The sequence below is a fragment of the Saimiri boliviensis genome, chromosome 8, assembly GCF_048565385.1.
Source record: "Saimiri boliviensis isolate mSaiBol1 chromosome 8, mSaiBol1.pri, whole genome shotgun sequence".
Taxonomy (NCBI): Eukaryota; Metazoa; Chordata; class Mammalia; order Primates; family Cebidae; genus Saimiri; species Saimiri boliviensis.
In genome coordinates, this window is record NC_133456.1 from 30,042,615 (window position 1) to 30,065,891 (window position 23,277).

At 38.2% G+C, this 23,277-nt stretch overlaps 1 protein-coding gene across 9 annotated transcripts in view; it reads left to right on the forward strand.

The window, feature by feature from the left end:
- Positions 1–3,668: 3,668 nt before the first annotated feature.
- Positions 3,669–23,277, forward strand: part of GOLGB1 (golgin B1) — an 81,386-nt gene continuing 61,777 nt past the window's right edge. For 7 of the 9 annotated variants that reach the window (XM_074404270.1, XM_010352403.3, XM_074404273.1 and 4 more), the window contains exons 1-4: positions 3,669–3,760; positions 21,080–21,174; positions 22,024–22,176; positions 22,691–22,843. In XM_074404270.1, coding sequence (XP_074260371.1) covers positions 21,082–21,174; positions 22,024–22,176; positions 22,691–22,843 — 399 coding nt within the window. In that variant the 5' untranslated portion in view covers positions 3,669–3,760; positions 21,080–21,081. The other 2 variants (XM_074404272.1, XM_074404271.1) reach the window with 2 other exon arrangements.

Sequence of the window (23,277 nt, forward strand, 5' to 3'; positions counted from 1 at the left end):
AGAATTGCCTGAACCCGGGAGGCGGAGGTTGCGGTGAGCCGAGATCGCGCCATTGCACTCCAGCCTGGGTAACGAGCGAAACTCCACCTAAAAAAAAAAAAAAAAAAAATTGAAAGTGAAATTCATAATAACTTACTGACAGTATAAAAATTAATATTGTGTTTCTTTTTTAATTCAACATGCATATCTTTAAATGCCTAAATTTCTTGATGCACAAAAATAGAGCACAAGATAAAAACACTTCCTCCTCACCCGCTCATCTATAAAACCCCCTGCATTTCACTGTGGATCTAGCAACCCATTTTTCTGGGACCCCTGTCTGCACCAGAGAGCTATTTTCTTTATTTTGCCTGTTAAACTTCCATTCTCAACCTCACTCTTTGTGTGTCTGCATCCTTGTTCCCATGTCTATGAGACAATAAACCTCAGGTGTTACTCCAGACAATGAGGCTGCTTCACAGTGACATGATCTCTGGTCACTGTAGCCTCCATCTCTGGGTTCAAGTTATTCTCATGACTCAAGCCTCCCAAGTAACTGGGACTACAGGCGGGTACCACCATGCCCAGCTAATTTTTGCATTTTTAATAGAGATGCGGTTTCACCATGTTGGCCAGGCTAATCTCAAACCTGAGCTCAAAGCAATCCACATGCCTCGGCCTCCCAAAGTGCTGAGATTACAGGCAAGAGCCACTGTGTCTGGTAATTTAGACTTTATAATAAAGGTAAAGCTGATAAACTGATTAGCAAAAGAAAGATATGATACACATTTTGGATACATTAGAGAATTGCTCAGAAAGAGGTCAGACTAGAGGTAGGAGACAATTATAGCAATCAAGAAAATAAGTGGATATCCAATTGAAGGTCATTATTGCAGCAATACTGAGAAATAGATGAATTTTTGGAATATGTAAACCACATGATTTTTGAGATCTTTGATATAAGGAGAGAAAAAAAGAACTCAGAGGAGATGTTCAGATTTTTGCTAACTCAATAAAAACACAAGTTGTGAGATATAAAACAATAAAGAAGGTTTAAGGGAAGGAAAGAAAAATGAGAACATTTGATATTTCAGGAAAAATAAAGTCAGTTTGAATTCTTAAAGCCAGGTAATTTGTAGTATGAGAAAAGTAAAGCATGTTTTAAATACGTATTGTGGAGAATGGGAACATGAAATAACTAACATTGAGAACCCAGATACAATCGAAAATTAAGAACCAGTGCTGGCACCATCCTGACCTATTCTGTGATTTTTCACCACCAGTGCTCAGCCAGCCACATGCTGAGGCATGAAAGGACCTTCAGGTTAATCCAGGATTGATGGTGTACTGGTGAATGAAACAAGAAATCAGTGGGGCAAAGAACAAGGGAAAATGAGGCTTTGAGACAGCTGAGGGTTCAGTGTTTCAGTAACAAGCACAGTAAAATAACCGAATGGAAGAGTTAAAAATGTGGTTTTGTCTGTGGCTGCATATGGGTATATAATATACTGGGGAGGTATATAATATACTGATCCTTGGATCTCACTTCTAGAGATTCCAATTTAATTAATCTAAAATGCAGAAATTTTGAAAATGTCTCTGGATACTCTAAAGTGCAGCCAAGACTGAGAACAACTGAACTGTAATGGATATGGAATTGATAATTGGTTGTTTGACTCTAAGATTTTAAAGAAGTAATGAACTATTATTATTATTATTATTATTATTTAAAGTCTAGTAAGTAGCTTAGAGAATAGCTGGATGAAGTAGTGTAGAAGTAAAGGACACCCACAGATGTGGGAATCAAAGACCTGAGCAGAGAAGCAGGTGAGCCATCTACATGACAATAAAGTTACCCAAGGTGATGGCAAACTTGGAGGGGAGTCAGTTGTCTAGTTTAAGTTAATCTAAGATTGAAAAGACAAGTAGAAACCAGAAGTTGATGATTCACTTTACAAATTAAATAACTCCTTAAACAAATCTAAAACTTAATATCTTATACGTATTTATAAAATGTTAATATATTTCACATTATCTATAAAATACAAAATGAAATAAACTGTAAAGCTAAATCTGTGGTATTAATAAAATCAATTTAGATTACTTTATTGACCTCTTCACTGGGGAAAATGTAGTATGTTATTGGTGACCTAGACAGCATAGAATATAGAACAGAAGCAGTCTTCTGCATGGGCAAATGGCATTTTGTGGGTATGAATTTTTAACATAAATGAATGTGCCTACCCTTTTATCAGAGCTTCTATTTACCTCATAAAAAACTGAGTATTCCTCTTCCCTGATGTTTACCCACCTCAAGCCACTTTGTCTAAGTTAACAGTGAAAAGGAACAAAATATTTCTAGCAATTTTTTACCTGATCCATACACTCGCCTAGTTTCTACCAGTTGGTCAACTGGAAAGAGAATATTTATGTAACACTAGACAGTATTTGACAGGGCTATAATAACAATTGCTTAAAAATAGATTAGAATGTGACTTTGTGACTCTAACTAATCTCTTCCCTGCCTCCCCCAACTCCACCATCCCAGCTTCTGGTACTTATACCTATTCCATGAGATCAAATTTTTAAGTTCCTACATGAGTGAGAACATGCGTTATTTGTTTTTCCGTGCTGAACTTATTTCACTTAGCATAATGACCTCCAGGTCCAAAAGATGGGCAGCCAGGAAAGGCCTTACTGAGCTGATGTTTGAATTGCAGAATTATGTAACCCTTAAGCTAAGTATGCATCCAATGGACCAGCTGAGTACACAGTAAGATTCAATACATTCAAACCAACATTATTCTTATTGTCAAGAGTGCCTGAAATGACAGGCCACTGGGAGCTGGTTACTTTCCCTTCCTTTCCTCAGGAGTTTTAAGGAGAGCATGAGTGATTTCAGTCTTTTGCTGGAGCTCTTCAATGACACCCATTCCAGAACCTCAGTCCTCAACTCTCAATTTTTCCTTAGGTCTTGCCTGGCTCAGGCCACACTTTGTAAGAGACACATTCCTAGTAGTCACTACTCTCTCTCACAATCATGTCCTTACAGACATCGCTGTTCCTCGTTCATACTGACATCGGGTTCTAGTCCGAGTTCCATCACTAAGTCGCTGTTTGACTTTGGGCAAGTTACTTCTATGGTTGTTTTTCATCAACAAAATCAAAAGGTCATACTAGACGAACAACTAAGAGGCTCCACTATTTTTCGACTCTCAGAGTTCTGTATCCCCAACTCCCTTCTCACAGCTCATTCAACAATCCTAATGGCAGCGGGTGCCCGCAGTCGCAAAGTCTCTGAGGAAACCCAAGTCGCAGTCTCGGTCAGGCACAGCCGACGAAGAGGGGGAATTGGAGCAATCTAGCTTATGCATTGTACGCCAAGAACACCTGACCGTTCCCAGAACGCCCGCCCCCTCGGCATTTCCGGTCCCTTCCTAGATCTTCTTCCGGGGCACCTACTCGGGTCTAATTACGCCCCTCAGTCAGTCTTTAGGGTCCATTGGCTGTTTCGTTGAGGAAGCAGAGCATTTTCTGCTGTTGATTGGTTTCCGTCATTGTTGATAGGTTAGTAACAAACAAGGCGTGCCTGGTCTCCGTGGTAACGTCCTGCCGATAGTCTTGATTGGTCGGTGTTTTAATCCCATCTTCCGTCCCAACTGCTAGTGGTTGAGCCCCTGACGGGGCGCGGCGTTGGTAGGTGTCGCGTACTGGGTTCCCGAGCTGACGTGGCTTGAATTGGGAGGGGGGCAGCTGGAGCCTCGGGCGGCAGCACTTGTAGGTGAGTGGGGGACGCTCCCGAACTCCTCCCCTCTGCGAGTCCAATAATGGTCATCCCCGCCAGAGGGGCCGCGGGAGCTGCCCTAGCAGCTACACTGGAGTACCCTCCTCGCCCCGCCTCTCCGGGATTCAGTCCTGGATCCGGCCCTTCACCCTCCTCCTTCACCTACCAGGCCTAGTTCTAGTAGCCCACAAACCTCTTGGCACCTCCGGAGGGCCTTCGGGGTCGCCCTGCGCAGACTCCGACCACTTGCTCACAGTCTGTCCCCTCCCCGGCACCTTTCTTCTCTGGAAGCGACGGGGAAAAGCGCCCAGGTCAGTCCTGTCCGCAAGGCCTTGTTCCCGGCCTGCCTTAGTCGGCCTCGGTGCGCAGCCGCTGACGTCGGAAAGAACCTGCGGGGCCCCTGTGCTCAGGCCCTAAACAAACTTGGTGTCGCTAAGGGAAGGCGGGACGCAAAGAAATCAAAGGTCTTGAGGGCGGATATCACAGAATCATTGGAGATATTAATACAAACGGAGGCCTGTTCAATGATCCTGCTAATGCTAATGGGTAACTGGAAAGATGAGAAGAGAGAAAAGATCCCAACGACCCCATCAACACGAGAATTCCAGGAATCAGAGGTGGGCAGGCTGTTAGAGAAAAAGGAACCTTGAAGAGAGTTCTGGAGGAAAAATAACTTGACTTGGTGGTATGGAGTATGTTTATTCTGCACAGAGTGTGGAAGAGAGGGTGGGTCCCTTAAGGAATGAGGAGTATAATTGATTTATTTAAAGAGCTCCAGTTGGTCTGTGGGGAGCGGACAGTTTGAGAGTGGGACAGAGATATTTAAAGTCATAGATAAGGGCGGGCGCGGTGGCTCACGCCTATAATCCCAGAACTTTGAGAGGCCGAGGCGGGTGGATCACAAGGTCAAGAGATCGAGACCATCCTGGTCAACATGGTGAAACCCCGTCTCTACTAAAAATACAAAAATTAGCTGGGCATGGTGGCACACGCCTGTAATCCCAGCTACTCGGGAGGCTGAGGCAGGAGAATTGCTTGAACCCAGGAGACGGAGGTTGCGGTGAGCCGTGACTGCGCCATTGCACTCCAGCCTGGGTAACAAGAGCGAAAAGTCCGTCTCAAAAATAAATAAATAAATAAAATCATAGATAAGTACTTTCACTTTTGGAGATAGTTGAAAGCTGTCAGAGTACTTAAAGGACCTTCTTACAGTGTGTTAGATGCAGGCAAGTGGAGAGCTCTTTTCAGAAGGGTGCGAGGCCTTTCCAAAAGCGTGAATTGATAAGATTTAGATGATCAGAATGGTTATGAAGGGACAAACTCAGGAAATATTCTGTTGGAAAAATGGCAGGATTTGGTTTTGGAATAGATGCAGGAAAAAGTTGAAGAGCTCTCAGAAGTTGCAGGCATTGTACATTGACTGCTTCATAGCTTTCACTTCTCATCCCTTGACCACAGAATGACCATTTGTTTTTCTCTTGACTGCATTAATTCTTTTTTACTAAGTAGCTTCCAAACATTTTAAATTGCACTCCCCGTCAGTAAAACATTTTTGAGCATGCATCTCCCCAAATATTGTATGTTTAATTATGGATGGCATGTGACTACCACTGTAAATATGTTGTGTATAGTATGAAATATACAAAAGTAGAAACTTAATGAAATTTTTAAAAAGCCTTGTCCACACCATGGGACCTCCCAACCCAATTTGACGATCAAGTAAAGGTGCTTTCTTGTTTTTCAAGAAGGCTATTGGCCTCTCTGGCATCCAGACTCTGGGATGCAGCCTTTCTTAAAAATAATCATCTTTAGAAGATTTTTTTCAACCTTCTGCTTGAGGTGTATAGGCCCCCTTTCTTTTTCTCCCTTTGATTAAGGGGTTAATTAAAAGGATGTTGACTTTATCCTTGTTTATAAAATGAATCATTCGTTAACTTCTCTAGGTTCACTACTATTAGGAATACCACTGATCATTACATACCAGTCTGTGGTTAGAAACCATTACGTAAAAGGAGACAAGGCTATATATTATTACATTTTTAATTAAGCCATTTTAAAATCAGCTACATGCTTTCGATAGAGGAAATTTAATACAGAAGGATACAATGTAAAAAGAAAAATCTTTTTCGTCTCTTATCTATTGATCTACCTGTCTGCATTTTCTACTTCCCAGAAGTAAACACTGTAAACAATTTCTTGGTTATCCGTAAGAAATTTTCTGATAATAATGAAGTACATGTAAAATATATACCCCCTTCTGTCTCTCCCACAAGTGGAATCCTAATGCTATTCTACACCTTTCTTTTGTCATTTAATACTGTATATTAGGCATTTTCATCCATGGGTATAAAACTTCCTCATCCTTGTAGATAGCTACACAGCAGTCCTCTGTAAAAATACTAAAAGTGTACTTAGCCTGTCCCCTACCGATGGACATTTAGATTTTCAGTCATTAGCCATCAAAACACTGCTGTTGTGAACATCCATGTATATTTATATATTCTAGAGCTCTTGTGCGAACCTGTCGGTGATATAAGCAATCTGTAATTATTGGAGGCCATACTACTATAAATCATTTTAGTCTACGTACTGCTAAAAAAGAAAAAGTACTTATCTAACTATTAACCCAGTGCCTTTATACTCTCATCCTACTTTCAACCCCAGTGAAGAATATTGGGTAATGATATTATTTAAAAAATAAAATATTTTCTGTGTGTCTTCATCCACCAAGAAGCTTTGTTGAGCTATGTGACTGGAGAAATTATTTAACTTCCCTCTGCCTTAGTTTACTCACCTGAAAACTGGGAATATTGACAGTACTCCCTATTGCTGTTGTTTTAAGAATAAAATGAGTTAGATCAGGTGTGGTGGCCCATGCTTGTAATCCTAGCTTTTTGGGAGGCTGAGGTGGGTGAATCACTTGAGGTCAGGAGTTCAAGACTAGCCTGTCCAATATGGTGAAACACCTGTCTCTACTAAAAATACAAAAAATTAGCCGGACGTGGTGGTGGCTGCCTTTAATATCAGCTACTCAGGAGGCTGAGGCAGGAGAATCACTTGAACCCAGAAGGCAGAAGTTGCAGTGAGCCAAGATGCACCACTGCACTCCAGCCTGGGCAACAATAGTGAAATTCCATTTTTTAAAAAAAGAATAAAGTGAGTTAAATAATGAGGATAAGTAAATTATGTATAAAGATTCTGAAGCAGTGCTTGGCAGGTCACACTGTGTATGTTTGTTACAGCTACGACTTACTTTTTTTTTTTTGAGACAGAGTCTCACTCTGTTGCCAGGCACCAGGCTGGAGTGCAGTGGCGCGTTCTCGGCTCACTGCAACCTCCTCCTCCCAGGTTCAAGCAATTCTCCTGCCTCAGCCTCTCAAGTAGCTGGGACTACAGGCACACGCCACCATGCCCAGCTAATTTTTGTATTTTTAGTAGAGATGAGGTTTCACCATGTTGGCCAGGATGGTCTCGACATATTGAACTTGTGTTCCGCCTGCCTCGGCTTCCCAAAGTGCTGGGATTACAGGCGTGAGCCACCGTGCCCGGCCACCACTTACTTTTAAATTCAATTATTGAGCAACATTTAATTGCTACTATTGTATATAAAAGCTGCTATTTCATACAATAGTATATATGTATATAAAAGCTACTATTTAATAGTATGTATGTAAAAGCTACTATGTATGTAATAGTACTATTACATACAATAGTGCAAGATTACTGTTGTATGTAATAGTAGCTTTTACATCATGAAAAATAGTTGTTCATTTTCTAATTGGAAAATTATGTCATAATATTGAATATGTATTTCCAGCTGTATAGCACTACCTATTAGCCCCTCCATCTGGTTGAAAATCACTTCGAGATTCAAGGAATTAAGGACAGCTACTGAGGCTTAACTAAACAGGCATGAACTCAGTTTGAGGGGTCACCTCAACTGAAACCTAACCACCTTGTCTGTGTTTCTGTGGGAAAATGTGATTTAAATTCCAAAGTAGATGACGCTTATGTGTATACACACAGGCATGTACTCAGTGTCTTATTTTGCTTATTTTCCTGTGCATGTTGTAATGTTTTCTGTGGCTAGGGACATGTCTTATATTTCTTTTTACATTTTTATAGTTCCTAGCATAATGCTCAACACCAGGTGGATGTTATAAGAATAATTGTTGGTAACAGTGAAGACATGGAGAAAATAAAACTTACTTAATTCTAAGTGCCACGTTAACACATAAGTGTTGAGGTCCTATGGCAGGGTTTGTGGAAGCTATGGCAGCATAGACTTTGAGGAACTGTTTTATTTGCCTTAGTGTTTTATAGAATCCTTGACCTTGGCATGAAGCTCTGCATTTTATTCTTTTCCATAGTTGCTATTCATGATTTTGGTGCTTTATAAAATAACAGCAAGAACATTGTTCGTCCAACAGTCATGTATTCCTTACATGAATTTATGACTATGAATAGGAATATTTCCCCTTAATTAATTTTTTTTTTTTTTTTGAGACAGAGTCCTCTCTGTTGCCAGGTGCCAGGCTGTAGTGCAGTGGTGCGATCTCGGCTCACTGCAACCTCCGCCTTTCGGGTTCAAGCAGTTCTCCTGCCTCAGCCTCCGGAGTAGCTGGGACTACAGGCGCACGCCACCACGCCTAGCTAAATTTTTTTGTATTTTTTAGTAGAGACGGGGTTTCACCATGTTGACCAGCGTGGTCTTGATATCTTGACCTTGTGATCCGCCCACCTAGGCCTCCCAAAGTGCTGGGATTACAGGTGTGAGCCACCGCGCCCAGCCCCCTTTATTAATTTTTACATATACATTTGCCCATTTCTGTCCTCAGTGAGCCTAATAGAGGGGAGTACCCATCTTTCTTCATTTAGCTTAAGCATGGCTACTTACTGGCTTTCTTGCCTCTACTTCCCAACCTTTGAGGTACCAAAAGCCTACAACTTTGCCTGAAATGCCCTTCCATTTACATTTCCAGATTATTCCTTTAATGTCAACAACTGTAGCATAGTGGGCATTAGAATGGTCCTTGTCAGTCTTCATTTTAAGATGAGGAACCTGACACTCTGAAATGACTTACTTACCTGATACAATGAAGCTTGTTGTTGAGCCAGGACTGAAAACTCAGTTCCTTGGCTCCCAGTTTGGTGCTCTTCCCCCTGCTTTCCTGTATATCTCTGAGATTGTTGAATCAATCTATGAGAGACTCTTTTTTTTTTTTTTTTTTCTTTCTGGGACGGAGTTTTGCTCTTGTTACCCAGGCTGGAGTGCAATGGCTCACCGCAACCTCCGCCTCCTGGATTCAGGCGATTCTCCTGCCTCAGCCTCCCAGGCCCAGCTAATTTTTTTGTATTTTTAGTAGAGACGGGGTTTCACCATGTTGACCAGAATGGTCCCGATTTCTGAACGTCGTCATCCAACTGCCTCAGCCTTCCGAAGTGTTGGGATTACAGGCGTGAGCCACCACGCCCAGTGAGAGACTCCTTTTCTCTTGCCTGAAATGGTACATGTCTAGCACTCTCCAAGATTTTTATCTCATTTAAATATTAGTCTTTCCTCTCTTAAAATGTACATATTTTTAAATGATTATGTGAGAAAAGTAATTTAGTTTTTCTTTAAATAGCTTTTTATTTTATTCTATTAATCTTATTAATCTTTTTTATTTTATTTTATTTTTTTTGAGACAAGGTCTTATTCTGTTACCCAGGCTGGAGTGCAGTGGTGTGATCATAGCGGACTGCAGGGCTCAAGTGATCCTCCTGCCTCAGCCTCCCAAGTAGCTGGGACTACAGGCGTGTGCCAATATGCCCAACTAATTAATTAATTAATTAATTATTATTATTATTATTTTTGGTAAAGACAGGGTTTCAGTATGTTGCTCAGGCTTGTCTTGAACTCTTGAGCTCAAGCCATCCTCTGATCTCAGCCTTCTAAAGTGCTGGGATTACAGGCATGAGCCACCCTGCTTGGCTGCTATTTTATTACATATTTAGCTGAGGAGGCTTGAAATGTCTTAATTTCTGCGTGTCAGTTTTCCCTCTGTAAAATGGGGATGATGATAATACTTATCTTGCAGATTTTGTTAAGATTAAAGAGTATATAAAGTGTCTGGTACACTCACTTTGCATTTAAATTAAATATTGCTCAATAATTGTTGCCATTAATATTATCATTATTCTGTGTTCATGTGTATGTGTTCTTTGCAATGATATTCAGTCGAATGCTGGTGGGCACACTGCTTTCTAGGGAGGATCAATCAGAAACTCCTGTGGTAGTGGTATCGGGGAGAGATGAGGGCAACTATAATTCTTAAAATATTTAGGATTTTAATTTTATATACATGGAAAATAAAAAAAAATTATTTTCACAATTGAAATTATATGCAGTAAGAGTCATCACAATCTACTTGGCTATTGATGATATATAAAAGATTTGTTCTGGCCGGGCGTGGTGGCTCATGCCTGTAATCCCAGCATTTTGGGAGGCCGAGGCCGGTGGATCACAAGGTTAAGAGATCGAGACCATCCTGGTCAACATGGTGAAACTCCGTCTCTATTAAAAATACAAAAATTTAGCTGGGCCTGGTGGCACGTGCCTGTAATTGCAGCTACTCGGGAGGCTGAGGCAGGAGAATTGCCTGAACCCAGGAGGCAGAGGTTGCGGTGATCCGAGATCGCGCCATTGCACTCTAGCCTGGGTAACAAGAGCGAAACTCCATCTCAAAATAAATAAATAAATAAATAAATAAATAAGGGACCGGACGCGGTGGCTCACGCCTGTAATCCCAGCACTTTGGGAGGCCAAGGCGGGTGGATCACGAGGTCAAGAGATCGAGACCGTCCTGGTCAACATGGTGAAACCCCGTCTCTATTAAAAATACAAAAAATTAGCTGGGCCTGGGGGCGTGTGCCTGTAATCCCAGCTACTCAGGAGGCTGAGGCAGGAGAATTGCCTGAACCCAGGAGGCGGAGGTTGTGGTAAGCCAAGATCGCGTCATTGCACTCCAGCCTGGGTAACAAGAGTGAAACTCCATCTCAAAAAAAATAATAAAAATTAAAAAAAATAAAAAATAAATAAATATTTATTCTAGGGCATACTACCTTATGGGGTAGGTGGGTGGGTGCACATGTGCTTGCATACACATAATATTTACACATTTCTCTGAAGAGGATATGGCTTTAAAATGGTTGAGAAACACTGTCACTGTGTTTAAAATTTCAGTATTTTTTGGTGTGTCCCTAAAGGTTGTCAACAGCAGGACTATGATAGACGTGGGGTTGGGAAATCTGAACTGCAAGTGATACAAAGTGGCTGGTGAGTTAAGCATATATAGGTAAGGGTGTGTGACAAAGCCTGGGGTTAAGTCAAAAAAACTTTCTTATAGATATCTCTAAACATAATTGCTTAACTATTTGTTGTTTAATTAAAATAAAACTTATTGTAAAATAAAATACAGACATAGAAAACCACATCCCAAAAATATGCAGCTTAATGAGTTACAAGGTGTCATATGTACCAGGTCAGTATCTATAAGCCTGCTAGCCATCCCAGAAACACTTCCATGTGGTCTTGGCCCTCTCCTTTCTTCCAAAAGTCATCACTTTCTTGTGGTTTCTTCTTAGTTTTATCACTTAAATGTGAATCTTGCCGTTTTTAAAAACTTGATATTCTTTTAAGACTTCACGTTACAATTGCCTTTGACCTGTGTAGTTACCCACAGCCTAGGAATTGCACATTCTTAGAGCAGTTTGGCATTTTCTTCTGTCTTCTACATTTCTTGCAAATTGGTACAGGATGGGAAGCTTCATCAGGCTGAGATTACATCCCTTGGCAGGACTATAGGTGGTGCTGTGTTTTTTTAATCAGGAAGTTCGTAATGGCTGGTTTTTGTCTTTTTATTATCAGCCACGGATGCTCAGTGTCTGGATCCATGAATTCATTAGTGTTTGTAAAATATTAGAATTAATATTCCAATTCTGCTATTTTGTTTTCACTTATTAAGTTAGAACCATTTTATCAGATCCATTTCCTCATCTATTTTTTGTTTCCTCAGTAGTTAAGTTCAAATAGGAAAGGCAAGATAAATCCTTAGGTTTACCTAGTTTTCAAGAAAATCGGTTTAGATGATCACTATTTTATTATTATTATGAAATCATAGACTTAAATATTTTTATTTAAGTGGATTTCAGTGTGTTGTAGTTCTTGTTTGTATATATTTAAATTATCTTTTTAGCCAATGGGAACCTGTGTCCTTTGAAAGCTTCCTTGCTATCTTGTATGACAAGATGTTTCAGGCTCGTATTTATATTTTCACTTTAGAACTGGAATTAGCTATTTCTCTAAGAAAACTTCCTTTTTAAAACTTTTTTAAAAATAGGAAATAGTATTTCAAGACCCCAATCTAGGCACTAGAGATATTCATTGCTTCATAGTTTGTCATTACTTTTAAGGCTTTTCAGTGGACAGAGCTAGGAAAATACATGAACAAATATAAAATACTGAATTGTCATTTCACATTGATACTTCCTATTCAGTTTCAAAGATCAGTTTGTATTTGGGGGTTCTTAATTTCTTCTGTACTACATCTATGTCTTCTTTTCATAAATGAAAATACAGAATTAGTGTATTCACAGTTACTCATTTGCTTTAATTCTACATTTCACAGATAGTAGTCTAGGAGTAATGATGCGAATACCACTACAACCACTTTTAGATGAGACTGGGTATGTTCAGGGTGGTATGGCCAGAGACAGCAACCATTTTTAATTATTGAAAACTTTAAAAGTATTTTTTATTTTTTGCCTATACTATTTGCATTCTACCTGATTGTTTTTCATGATTGTCCTATATATTGTCAGAGCATGTCATCATTACATACTGCGCTGTCTCTTCCCCAGTTTTTACTTAGTCTTAATTCTGTTAGTAACTGTATATTGAATGCTCACCGCTAGTTCTTTTTTTTCCTCTTTTTTCTTTTTTCACCACTAGTTCTTATAATGATGTTTCTTTAGTCTCAAGTTTTGCCTCTGATAAATTATTTAGGAACGGCTTAAGGGGATATTCATATTTCATGAATTTTCTTGCTTGTTCATAACATTTTGTCTGTGTTTTCTATATCTGAAGGTTGTGTTTGCCAGAAATAGAATCCTTGGCTCACTTTTTCTTTTCTTGAATATCTTAAATTTGTAGCTCATTTTTTCTTCTGGCAAAAACATTGCTGTTGAAAATTCTAATGTTTTATTTTCTTTATCTTACTAGTCGTATGATCTTTTAGTCTAAATCTTAAAGGATTTATTTAGAAGTCCAGTAATTTTACTAGAGTATGTTGTTGGTAATTCTGAGTTGACATTCTAAGGTACATTGTGAGCTCTTTCAAGATGTAGTTTCAAATCTTTTTTTTTTAAATTTTAAATAAATATTATTGAATTATGTTTTTTTCATGTTTGTGCTGTTTCTTTGCTTTGCTTTTCTTCTTCAGGGAATCCTGTTCATATTACTTATCTTCAACATTTATCACTTTCTCACAATCCTATTTAACTGATAATTTCTTAAATTTTAAAAAAATAAACAAATTATTATTTCAGACACTACAGAAACTTTACTAAAGAAAATTTGCAAAGATAGTACCGAAGTCTGGTGTATCCTTTGCTTAGTATTCCCTAAGATTAACATGTTGCATTAAGATTGTACAAAATTAAGAAACCAGCATTAGGACATTACTATTAACTGAGCTCCAGACATTGTTCACATTTCATTAGTTTCTCTATTAATGTCCATTTTCTGCTTCAGGATCCAATCCAGGATATCATGTTGCATTTAGGTTGTTTCTTTTTCTTTTGTTTTTTTTTAAATATGAAGACAATTGTAGAGTCACATGTAGTTATAAGAAATAATAGAGATTTCTTATATACTTAGTTGTTTCCCCCAATGGTAACATTTTGCAAAACTAATACATGGTATCACAATTAGGATATTGACATTGATATATTCCGCAGTTTTACTTGTATATTCATTTTGTATGTATTATTAAGTTCTGTAGTATTATATTACCTGTGTAGCTTCCTGTATCCACTGCCGCAGTCAAGATATTGAACAGTTCGAACACCACAAGGATCGCTTGTGTTGCCTTGTTATGATCACAGCCACTTCCCACCCCAACCCTTCTCTAAACACTGGCAACCACTAATCTTCCCTCCATTTCTAAAATTTTGTAATTTCAAACATGTTATAGAAGTATGGAATTGCATAGTATGTAACCTTTTGGGATTGGCTTTGTTTCATTCAATGTAGTTTTCTGGAGATTCATCTAAGTCGTTGGGTCTGTCAGTAGTTTGAGAAGTATTCCATGGGACGTATATTACCATTTTGTTTAACCATTTCCTTGTATACCAGTTTGTTTAGCCATCTATTAATACAAATAAAGCTGCTATGAATGTTTATATACAGATTTTTTTGTGAACTTAAGTTGTCATTTCTCTAGGATAAATGCTGAGGAGTAGAATTGAGGATCATAAGATAGTTGCATATCTGGTTTTTAGTTCATTATATCTGATTTTTAGTTCATTTCTTTTTTATTTTTAAAATTATCCTTCATTTCAACCTTGCATGGTTTGTTATATTTACTCATTTTCCTGTTTCTTCCAGTTTCATCTTCATTTCCAAAATGATATTTAAAATTTTCCAGTCACTTCTTGTTTCCACTTTATGTCTGGGTTTTTCTATTTCTGGTGTTTATTTTTTTCACGTCTTATGTCATTTTTAATGCCTTTTAGTTCCTTTAGTACATGTAGGCTGTTGTAGTTTTGAACTGTTTTTATGAGCATGGCTCTCTGAAATGCTTCCATTTTCTATCAGGATGTTATCATGATCATTTTCCTCTTTCTTCTAGTAATGCTGTATCTGAATTGTGATACTTTTCAGTTCCTTTTTTTTATTTTTATTTTTTAAGAGACAGGGTGACCGGGTCTCACTCTGTCATCCAGGCTGGAGTTGTAGGGGTGTGATTATGACTCACTGCAGCCTCCACCTCTTGGGCTCAATGAATCTTCCTGCCTCAGCCTCCTGAATAGCTGGACCTACACACATGTGCCACCATGCCTGGCTAATAAAAAAAAAAAACATAGAGATGGGGTCTTGCTCTATTGCTCACACTGGTTTTGAAGTGCTAGACTCAAGTGATCCTCCCATCTCATCCTCCCAAAGTGCTAGGATTACAGGATGAGCCAGCACGCCCAGCCTCAGTAGTTTATTTTTAATGTGAATTTACTGGTGCTGAACTTTTAGAAAGAGATTTATTTTAGATAGCTTTTCTAACTTGATAAGGTTTCTTCTTGTGCTGTTTTTAGAGATTGTTCAACTATTTGGCAACTGGATTTCTCAGATTTCCTGGCTTTCTTTCCTTGCCACTTTTACCTGCTCTTTATCTGGACCTTCTCTTTCCTTAGTCACTAAATTTTAATTCTCCTCTCAGTAGATTTTCCTTAGTGTGAGACCCTATCCTGCAAGAGAGCCCCAACTCTTCAGTTTTGAGAATTCATAGAGGTCCAGACTGCCTCAGCTCTTTCTGCCCTTGCAGGCCGCTGGCAGGTACCTGTTACTGGAATGGGAAGACCCTTTGAGGTCCTCTTGGTGCTGTGCTCCTCTGGCTTCCCCTAGTTTCCTCCCACTTAAACACAAGTGACACCCAGATCTTGTGACCGTTGGTGGTTGGTTTGTATCCATGTTTATTCTGGGGTTTATAGGAAACTTTATTAAGTAGTTTTTTGGTAAAGGCTGTCATGGATCTTTTGTGATCAACTTGCTTTGTCTGTTTTTATGTGGGAATAAAGGAAGATACAGAATTGATGGGGTCCCCCTGCTACTGCCATCTTCTCAGAATCCCATCAGTTGGTTATTTTGTTTTCTTTGTTTGTTCCCAAAGTGGTCTGAAAAATCTGAAGATAAGGTGATTCTGTTTGATAAGCTAGGTTCCATTATACTTTTCTTTGATTAGTAGAAATCTATGTGTCTAAGGAACTCTTTGGTGATGATATTTATTTCCTTCATTAAAAGTTACGAAAGAAAGTAACATCTCTAAAGTTGAAAAGAAAGTTTAGAATCTGCTAAACTTCCTGTTTAGCAGATTGTACTGCTGAATTGTGATTTTTTTAAACCTGACTATAGCTGTGGGTCTCATACCTTGGACAAATAGTTATATATGGTTCTATGTGCTTATGTATGACACTGTGTTGCCCTTCCAGTATTTAGGTATGAAGTTATATATGATCCTGCGTTGCCTTCCTAGGGAATGGTTCTCTTTTTCTTTTTCTGTCTCACGTATCTTTTCTAGGTGATGTGCTGATTAGATTACATAGGACAACCTATTTAAAAAACCAGAAATCTCTCATCACTTCTTTCTTAAGAACTATGGCTGCCCTAAACACATATCCCCAATAGAAGAAAACCATAGCAGAGCCTAGTTTCATTTAAGTGTTTATTTGTACAACAGTTTTTATATTTCTTCCTGTTGAGGGTTTTAAAAGCCAAATAACATTTTATCACAAAAAGTAAAATTAGGCATAATCATGTAAACTAATGCTATGCACAGTCCAATTCTGTGTTGATTTTTCCTATTAAAGCATTAATGTGGTTCTCACGTTCATGAACTTTCTGGACTAGCAGGTGACACTGATCTCAGTATGTAGCCTACGCAGTGGTTATAAAAGTGAATTGATTTTAGAATAACTTTAGATTTACATACAACTTGGGAGGATTATGTTAGCTTTTAAAGAAAAATTTAACTTAAAAGTTAAAATGTACGTTTAATTTTTAAAGAAACTATCAAACAGTTTCGCAAAGTAGCTGTACCATTTTGTATTCTAATCTGCATGCACTGAAAGATCCTTTTGCTCTATATCCTTGCCAGCACTGAAAAGTACATATTTGAGCCGGACGCAGTGGCTCAAGCCTGTAATCCCAGCACTTTGGGAGGCCGAGGTGGGTGGATCATGAGGTCAAGAGATCGAGACCATCCTGGTCAACTGGTGAAACCCCGTCTCTACTAAAAATACAAAAAATTAGCTGGGTATGGTGGCGTGTGCCTGTAATCCTAACTACTCAGGAGGCTGAGGCAGGAGAATTGCCTGAACCCAGGAGGCGGAGGTTGCGGTGAGCTGAGACTGTGCCATTGCACTCCAGCCTGAGTAACAAGAGTGAAACTTCGTCTCAAAAAAAAAAAAAAAAAAAGAAAAGTACATATTTTAGCAATTCTAGTAGGTAGGTAGTGGTATTTCATTTTGCTTTTCGTGAGTATTTTCCTAATGCCAGATTAACTTAATCTTTTCATATATTTATTTACCATCCATATATCTTCTTTGGTGAAGTGTCTATTCACAGCTTTTGCACATTTCTTTATCAGGTGTTTTACTTTATTGATGTTGAGTTTTAAGATTTTTTACTGTTTTATATTCTGGATACAAGTTATTTACTGGATATGTTATTTGGAAATATTTTCTTCTAATCTATAATTTGTCTCTTTTTTTTTTTTTTTTTTTGAGACAGAGTCTCTCTCTGTTGCCCAGGCTGGAGTGCAGTGGCACGATCTTTGCTCACTGCAATCTCTGCCTCCCTGTTCAAGAGATTCTTGTACCTCAGCCTCCTAAGTACCTGGGTCTATAGGTATGTGCCACCACACCTAGCTAATTTTTGTATTTTTAGTAGAGGTGGGGTTTTGCCATGTTGCCCAGGCTGGTTTTGAACTCCTGGCCTCAACTGATCTGCTTGCCTCAGCCTCCCAAAGTGCTGGGATTACAGGTGTGAGCCACCATGCCTGGTTTCAATGACTTGTCTTTTCATTTTCTTAACATTGTCTTCACAGAGCAAAAGTTTTATGTTGTGATAAATTTTTAATCAATATTTTTTATAATGTATTGTGCTTTTTTGGTGTCTAAAAGCTCATTGCCAAATTCAGCGTCACAAAAATTTTCTCCTGTGTTTATTTGTAAACACTTTATAATTTAAGTTTAGATCTCTGATCCATTTTGAGATGTGCTTTGTATAAGGTACAAGTTGTATGTCAAGGTTCATACTTTTGCAGATGTCCAGTTGTTCCATAAACATTTGTTCAGAACATTGTCCTTTCTCAACTTAATTGCATTTGTACCTTTGTCAAAAATCAGTTGACTCAATTTGTGTGTGTCATTTCTAGGCTGTCCATTTTGTTCCATTGATGTGCGTGTCTATATTTTCACCAGTGCTGCACTGTCTTGTAGTTGTAGTTAGTAAATTCCACATTCCTTGCCTTTTCATATATTTTAGAGTCAGCTTGTTGATGTTTACTGAAAGCTTGCTGGGATTAAAATTGAAATTGCACTAATTTTAAAGATCAAAATAGGGAGAATTGATACTTTAACATTATAGAGTTCAAATGCATGTATATGGTTTATTTCTACATTTTTTTAGATTTTTGATTTCTTCCTCAGTTTTTCAGTGGTTTTCAGCATTCAGCAAATCCTTCACATATTTTGTTAGCTGTCTACCCAAGTCCTGCTCTTTTTTTTCAGTGCTGTTTTGTAAATGGTATACTTACTAGTTTACTAGTTTTAAATTCCTCTAGTTCATTGTAATGGGAATGCAGTTGACTTTTATATAGTGACTTTGTATCCTGCAACCTTGCTAAATTCACTTACTCTAGGAGTTGTTTTTTAAGGAAAGTCTGCATGGACAGTCATTTTGCTAGTTGAGACAGTTTTGCTTCTTCCTTTCCAGGTCGTATGTCTTTCATTTTTTTTGCTTGTTGCACTGGCTGGACTTCCAGTATAGTGTTAGACAGAAGTAGTAAGAGACAACATCTTTCCTTTGTTAATGATTATGTTAATGGTGAGAACATTCAGTTTCTCACCATTAATTATGATATTGGCTATAAGTTTTTTAAAGATGCCATTTATTAGGTTAAGGAAATTTACTTCTAAGTTTGCTGAGAATGAATTATTCTCATTGTGAATTCATAACCATGAATAGATATTGAAATGTGTTAAATGCTTTTTCGGAACCTATTGACATTATACAGTTTTCCTTATTCAGTCTATTAATATAGTGAATTACATTGATTTTTATATATTGAATCAGCCGTACATTTCTGGAACCCCACTTGGTTGTGATGTAGTATCTTTTTATATATTACTGGATTTAATTAGCTAATACTTTGTGGAGCATTTTGAATATTTTGTTGACTGTGACCATGAGGAACATTGGTCCATAGTTTTCTTGTAATATCTTTGTCTGCTTTTAGTATTCTTGTTTTTTTTTTTTTTTTGAAGCGGAGTTTTGCTCTTGTTACCCAGGCTGGAGTGCAATGGCACGACCTCGGCTCACTGCAGCCTCCGCCTCCTGGGTTCAAGCAATTCTCCTGCCTCAGCCTCCTGAGTAGCTGGGATTACAGGCACGCACTGCCATGCCCAGCTAATTTTTAGTATTTTTAGTAGAGACGGGGTTTCACCATTTTGACCAGGATGGTCTCGATCTCTTGACCTCGTGATCCACCCGCCTCGGCCTCCCAAAGTGCTGGGATTACAGGCTTGAGCCACCGCGCCCGGCCTGCTTTTAGTATTAGCGGAATGCTTGTCTGATAAAATAAGTTAGGAGGTGTTCCCTCCTTTTTTATCTTCTGGCATAGATTTTATAAAATTTGTTTTATTCCTTAAATGTTTGTTGGTACTTGCAGTGAAGCCACCTTGATCTGGAGTTTTCTTTCTTAGAAGGTTTTAAATGTATGAATTCAATTTCATACTTATATGTGTATCTATGTATGTGTATGTACACATACATGTATCCACATACATCTACTCATATATATTCAGGTTCTCTCTTCTTCTTGAGTTTTGGTAGCTTGTATCTTTCAGTGAACTGACCCATTTTAACTACATTGATGAACTTAGAAATATAGGGCTATTTATAGTTTTTATCTTCTAATGTATGTTAGGTCACTAATGATGTTTCCTCTTTCATTTATGATGCCAGTAATTTGTGTCTTCTGTACTTATTTATTTATTTTTTGGTCAGCCTGATTAGAGCTTTATCAATTTTATTGATCTTTTTAGATAATCAGCTTTTGGTTTTATTGCTATTCTCTATTTTTCAATTTTTATTAATTTCTACTCTGATTTTTATTTTTCTTTTCCTGCTTATACTGGTTTTAATTTGTTCTTCTTTTTCTCATTTTCTACAGAAGGAGCATAGGTTACTAATTTCTATCCTTTTTTAATGTATGCATTTAATGCTCTACATTTTGAACAATGTTTATATTTAAATTTTAGCAAAACCATGTGGTTTATCAAGAAATCTTTCTGAAAGAATGGGGTTCATGGGGCACATAAAAAGAAAAATGTTGCAGAATCATGGAGTTTATTTGAACAAGTGGGAGAGAATAGCAGTCTGGCAGAGGAAGAAAAAATAAGAAATTCATGTTTGGGCATGTGCCTATAGTCTCAGCTACTCAGAAGGCTGGGGTGGGAGGATCACTTGAGCCTAGGAAGCAGAGGTTGCAGTGAGCTGAGACTGTGCCCCTGTACTCCAGCCTGCATGATAGAGGAAGACCCTGTCTCAAAAAAGTAAAAAAAAAAAAAAAGAAAGAAAAAGAAAAATGAAATTCATGTTTGTAAGTGAAACTACTATGAAAGAAGAGCATTAAAGATAATCACCTTTAGCGGTGGCTCACGCCTGTAATCTCAGCACTTTGGGAGGCCGAGGCAGGTGGATCCTGAGGTCAAGAGATCGAGACCATTCTGGTCAACATGGTGAAACCCCGTCTCTACTAAAAATACAAAAATTAGCTGGGCATGGTGGCGCACGCTTGTAGTCCCAGCTACTCAGGAGGCTGAGGCAGGAGAATTGCCTGAACCCAGGGGGCGGAGGTTGCGGTGAGCCGAGGTTGCGCCATTGCACTCCAGCCTGGGTAACAAAAGGGAAACTCCGTCTCAAAAGAAAAAAAAAGAAAAGAAAAGATAATCACCTTTAAGGTGTATTTAATAATTATGTATTTGTATTTAACACTGTATTAATGTTTAGCAATTAGGTACCTGTATTTTATTTTAGAAATGATGTTAGTGATGGCGATAACTTCTGTATAATTGCCACTGGAAAGAACAGTGTGTGAGTACACTATAAATACTCAAATGCTTTTTTGAAGACATCCTTGTGCTGCAGACTTTGTCAAATACAAATTACCTGTACGGTTTTCTTTTTTTATTCATGGATGATATGGTTACCAACATAGGAGAAGCCTATGTTAATTTTGCTGATTCTTAGGGTTTTTTTCCCCCCTTCTTTTCCTACAGAAATGCTGAGCCGATTATCAGGATTAGCAAATGTTGTTTTGCATGAATTATCAGGAGATGACACTGATCAGAATGTGAGGGCTTCCTTAGATCCTGTGAGTAGCTCTGTTCTGATTTAAACTGGTTAAGACATATGTTCTGTGTTCTTCTAAGGAAAATAATTTAAGATAGAAGAGTGTGAGAAGGCTTCCTGGTGCTAGGTGAAGCGAGGATTAATAAAAATATTGAAATTTTATAAATGATCCTTCTCTTGTAAGTTTTTAGCTTAAAAGCCACAGTGGTGGGAAACAAGTCCTGGATACAATTTGAAAGGGTTTCTCATTTGTCTCCCTGGGCCTTGTTTAGTGACAAATTTTTTAAGTCCTTTCTTCTCATCCTTGGCTATTCCTGTTCCACAGGAAAGGTCTAAGTGACAATGGGGGAACTAGAACAACTTTTGGGTTTCAAAATATCTGTTTGCTTTTATAATTTCATTTACCACTTCTCTTATAGTTTGTATTGTATTTCCTTTTTAAGATGACACAGATTGGCACTATATATTTTCTGAAGGCCACATAAGGAATTTTTTTAAGTCCTTAGTTTTCTGAAAAGACACAAAGTAATGCCTAGTGGTTAAGAGAGTTTTGTTTAACTACTCTCTTCATTTTAAATTTTGGCCTTTACACTTACTGGTTTATAATCTTTGCTTCCCTTTATTTTTCTCTTTGGTAAAATTAGGATAATAATACCTTAAATGAAATAATGTTTGTAAAATGCTTACCATTTATAAAACACTTAATACAATGTAATGGCTATGATAATGATTATTATTGGATCAGAGTTAGATTCTTAAGTTAACAAGAATATGAATTGGGTAAAACATAAGAAGTTGGAATGAAGAAACTCCTGGTGGGAAGCTAAAAACTTTTTCCTGGTGCATTGGCAACTTCTTGTCTAAATATTAGGAATTACACCAAGAATCTGACATGGAATTTAATAATACTACACAAGAAGATGTTCAGGAGCGCCTGGCTTATGCAGAGCAATTGGTGGTGGAGCTAAAAGATATTATTAGACAGAAGGATGTTCAACTGCAGCAGAAAGATGAAGCTCTACAGGTACTATTGTTTTTATCCTTTCTTGTGGAGTGTTTGATAAAGGATAGATGATCACTTGGTTTTTGTTTTCACTCAGATTATTAGAGAATCAGATTATTTCCCTACTACTGTATCCTTATGCCTAGAAAATAACTTTTGGGCTAGGCATGGTAGTGCACACCTGTAATCTCAGCATTTGGGGAAGCTGAGATGGGAGGATTGCTTGAGGCCAGGAGTTTGAGATCAGCCCGGGCAACATAGTGAGACCCTGTATCCACAAAAAAAATTAAAAAAAAATTAGCTAGGCATGGTGGTGGGCACCTATAGTCCCAGTTATTCTGGAGGCTGAGATAGGAGGATCACTTGAGCCCAGGAGTTTGAGGCTGAAGTGAGTTGTGCTTGTGCCACTGCACTCCAGCCCTGGTGACAGAGAGACCCTGTCTCTAAAAGTAATAATAACAAAAATAACTTTTGGTATGTGGTAGATAAGAGGTGAATAAACATTGATGTATTTACCATCATTGTTCTTGGGCAGGAAGAAAGAAAAGCTGCTGATAACAAAATTAAAAAGCTAAAACTTCATGCCAAAGCCAAATTGACTTCTTTGAATAAACACATAGAAGAAATGAAGGCACAAGGAGGGACTGTTCTGCCTACAGAACCTCAGTCAGAGGAGCAACTTTCCAAGGTATGGTAACTGGCTGTAGTATGTATTTCCTAAGTTGAAAAAACCTACCAACAGAGCAGATTTTCACCAACCACAAACATTTAAGATGCTAAAATGATACAACACTAAATCATGTTTTTTTATTTTGTTTTGTTTTTTCTTATTAAGCTTATAGTTCAGCTGGATTGTAGGCCATACACAGGGAGAATGAAAGGCCTACAAAAAATACGGACGTGAATGCCTGTTGTGACTAGACTTTCAGGGAATCAAAAAAGGCTAACAGGAAGAAATAAGTACTGAATTGAGGCATTTAAAGAGGAGAGAAACATACCTTTTCGAGGAGTTTCATCATTGATTAGAAGATTAAATTAGATTATCTCTGAGGTTTCTTCCAGCTCTGATATTTTTTAATCCAATGATTTAACAGAATATTCTACATCCTCATATAGTTACAT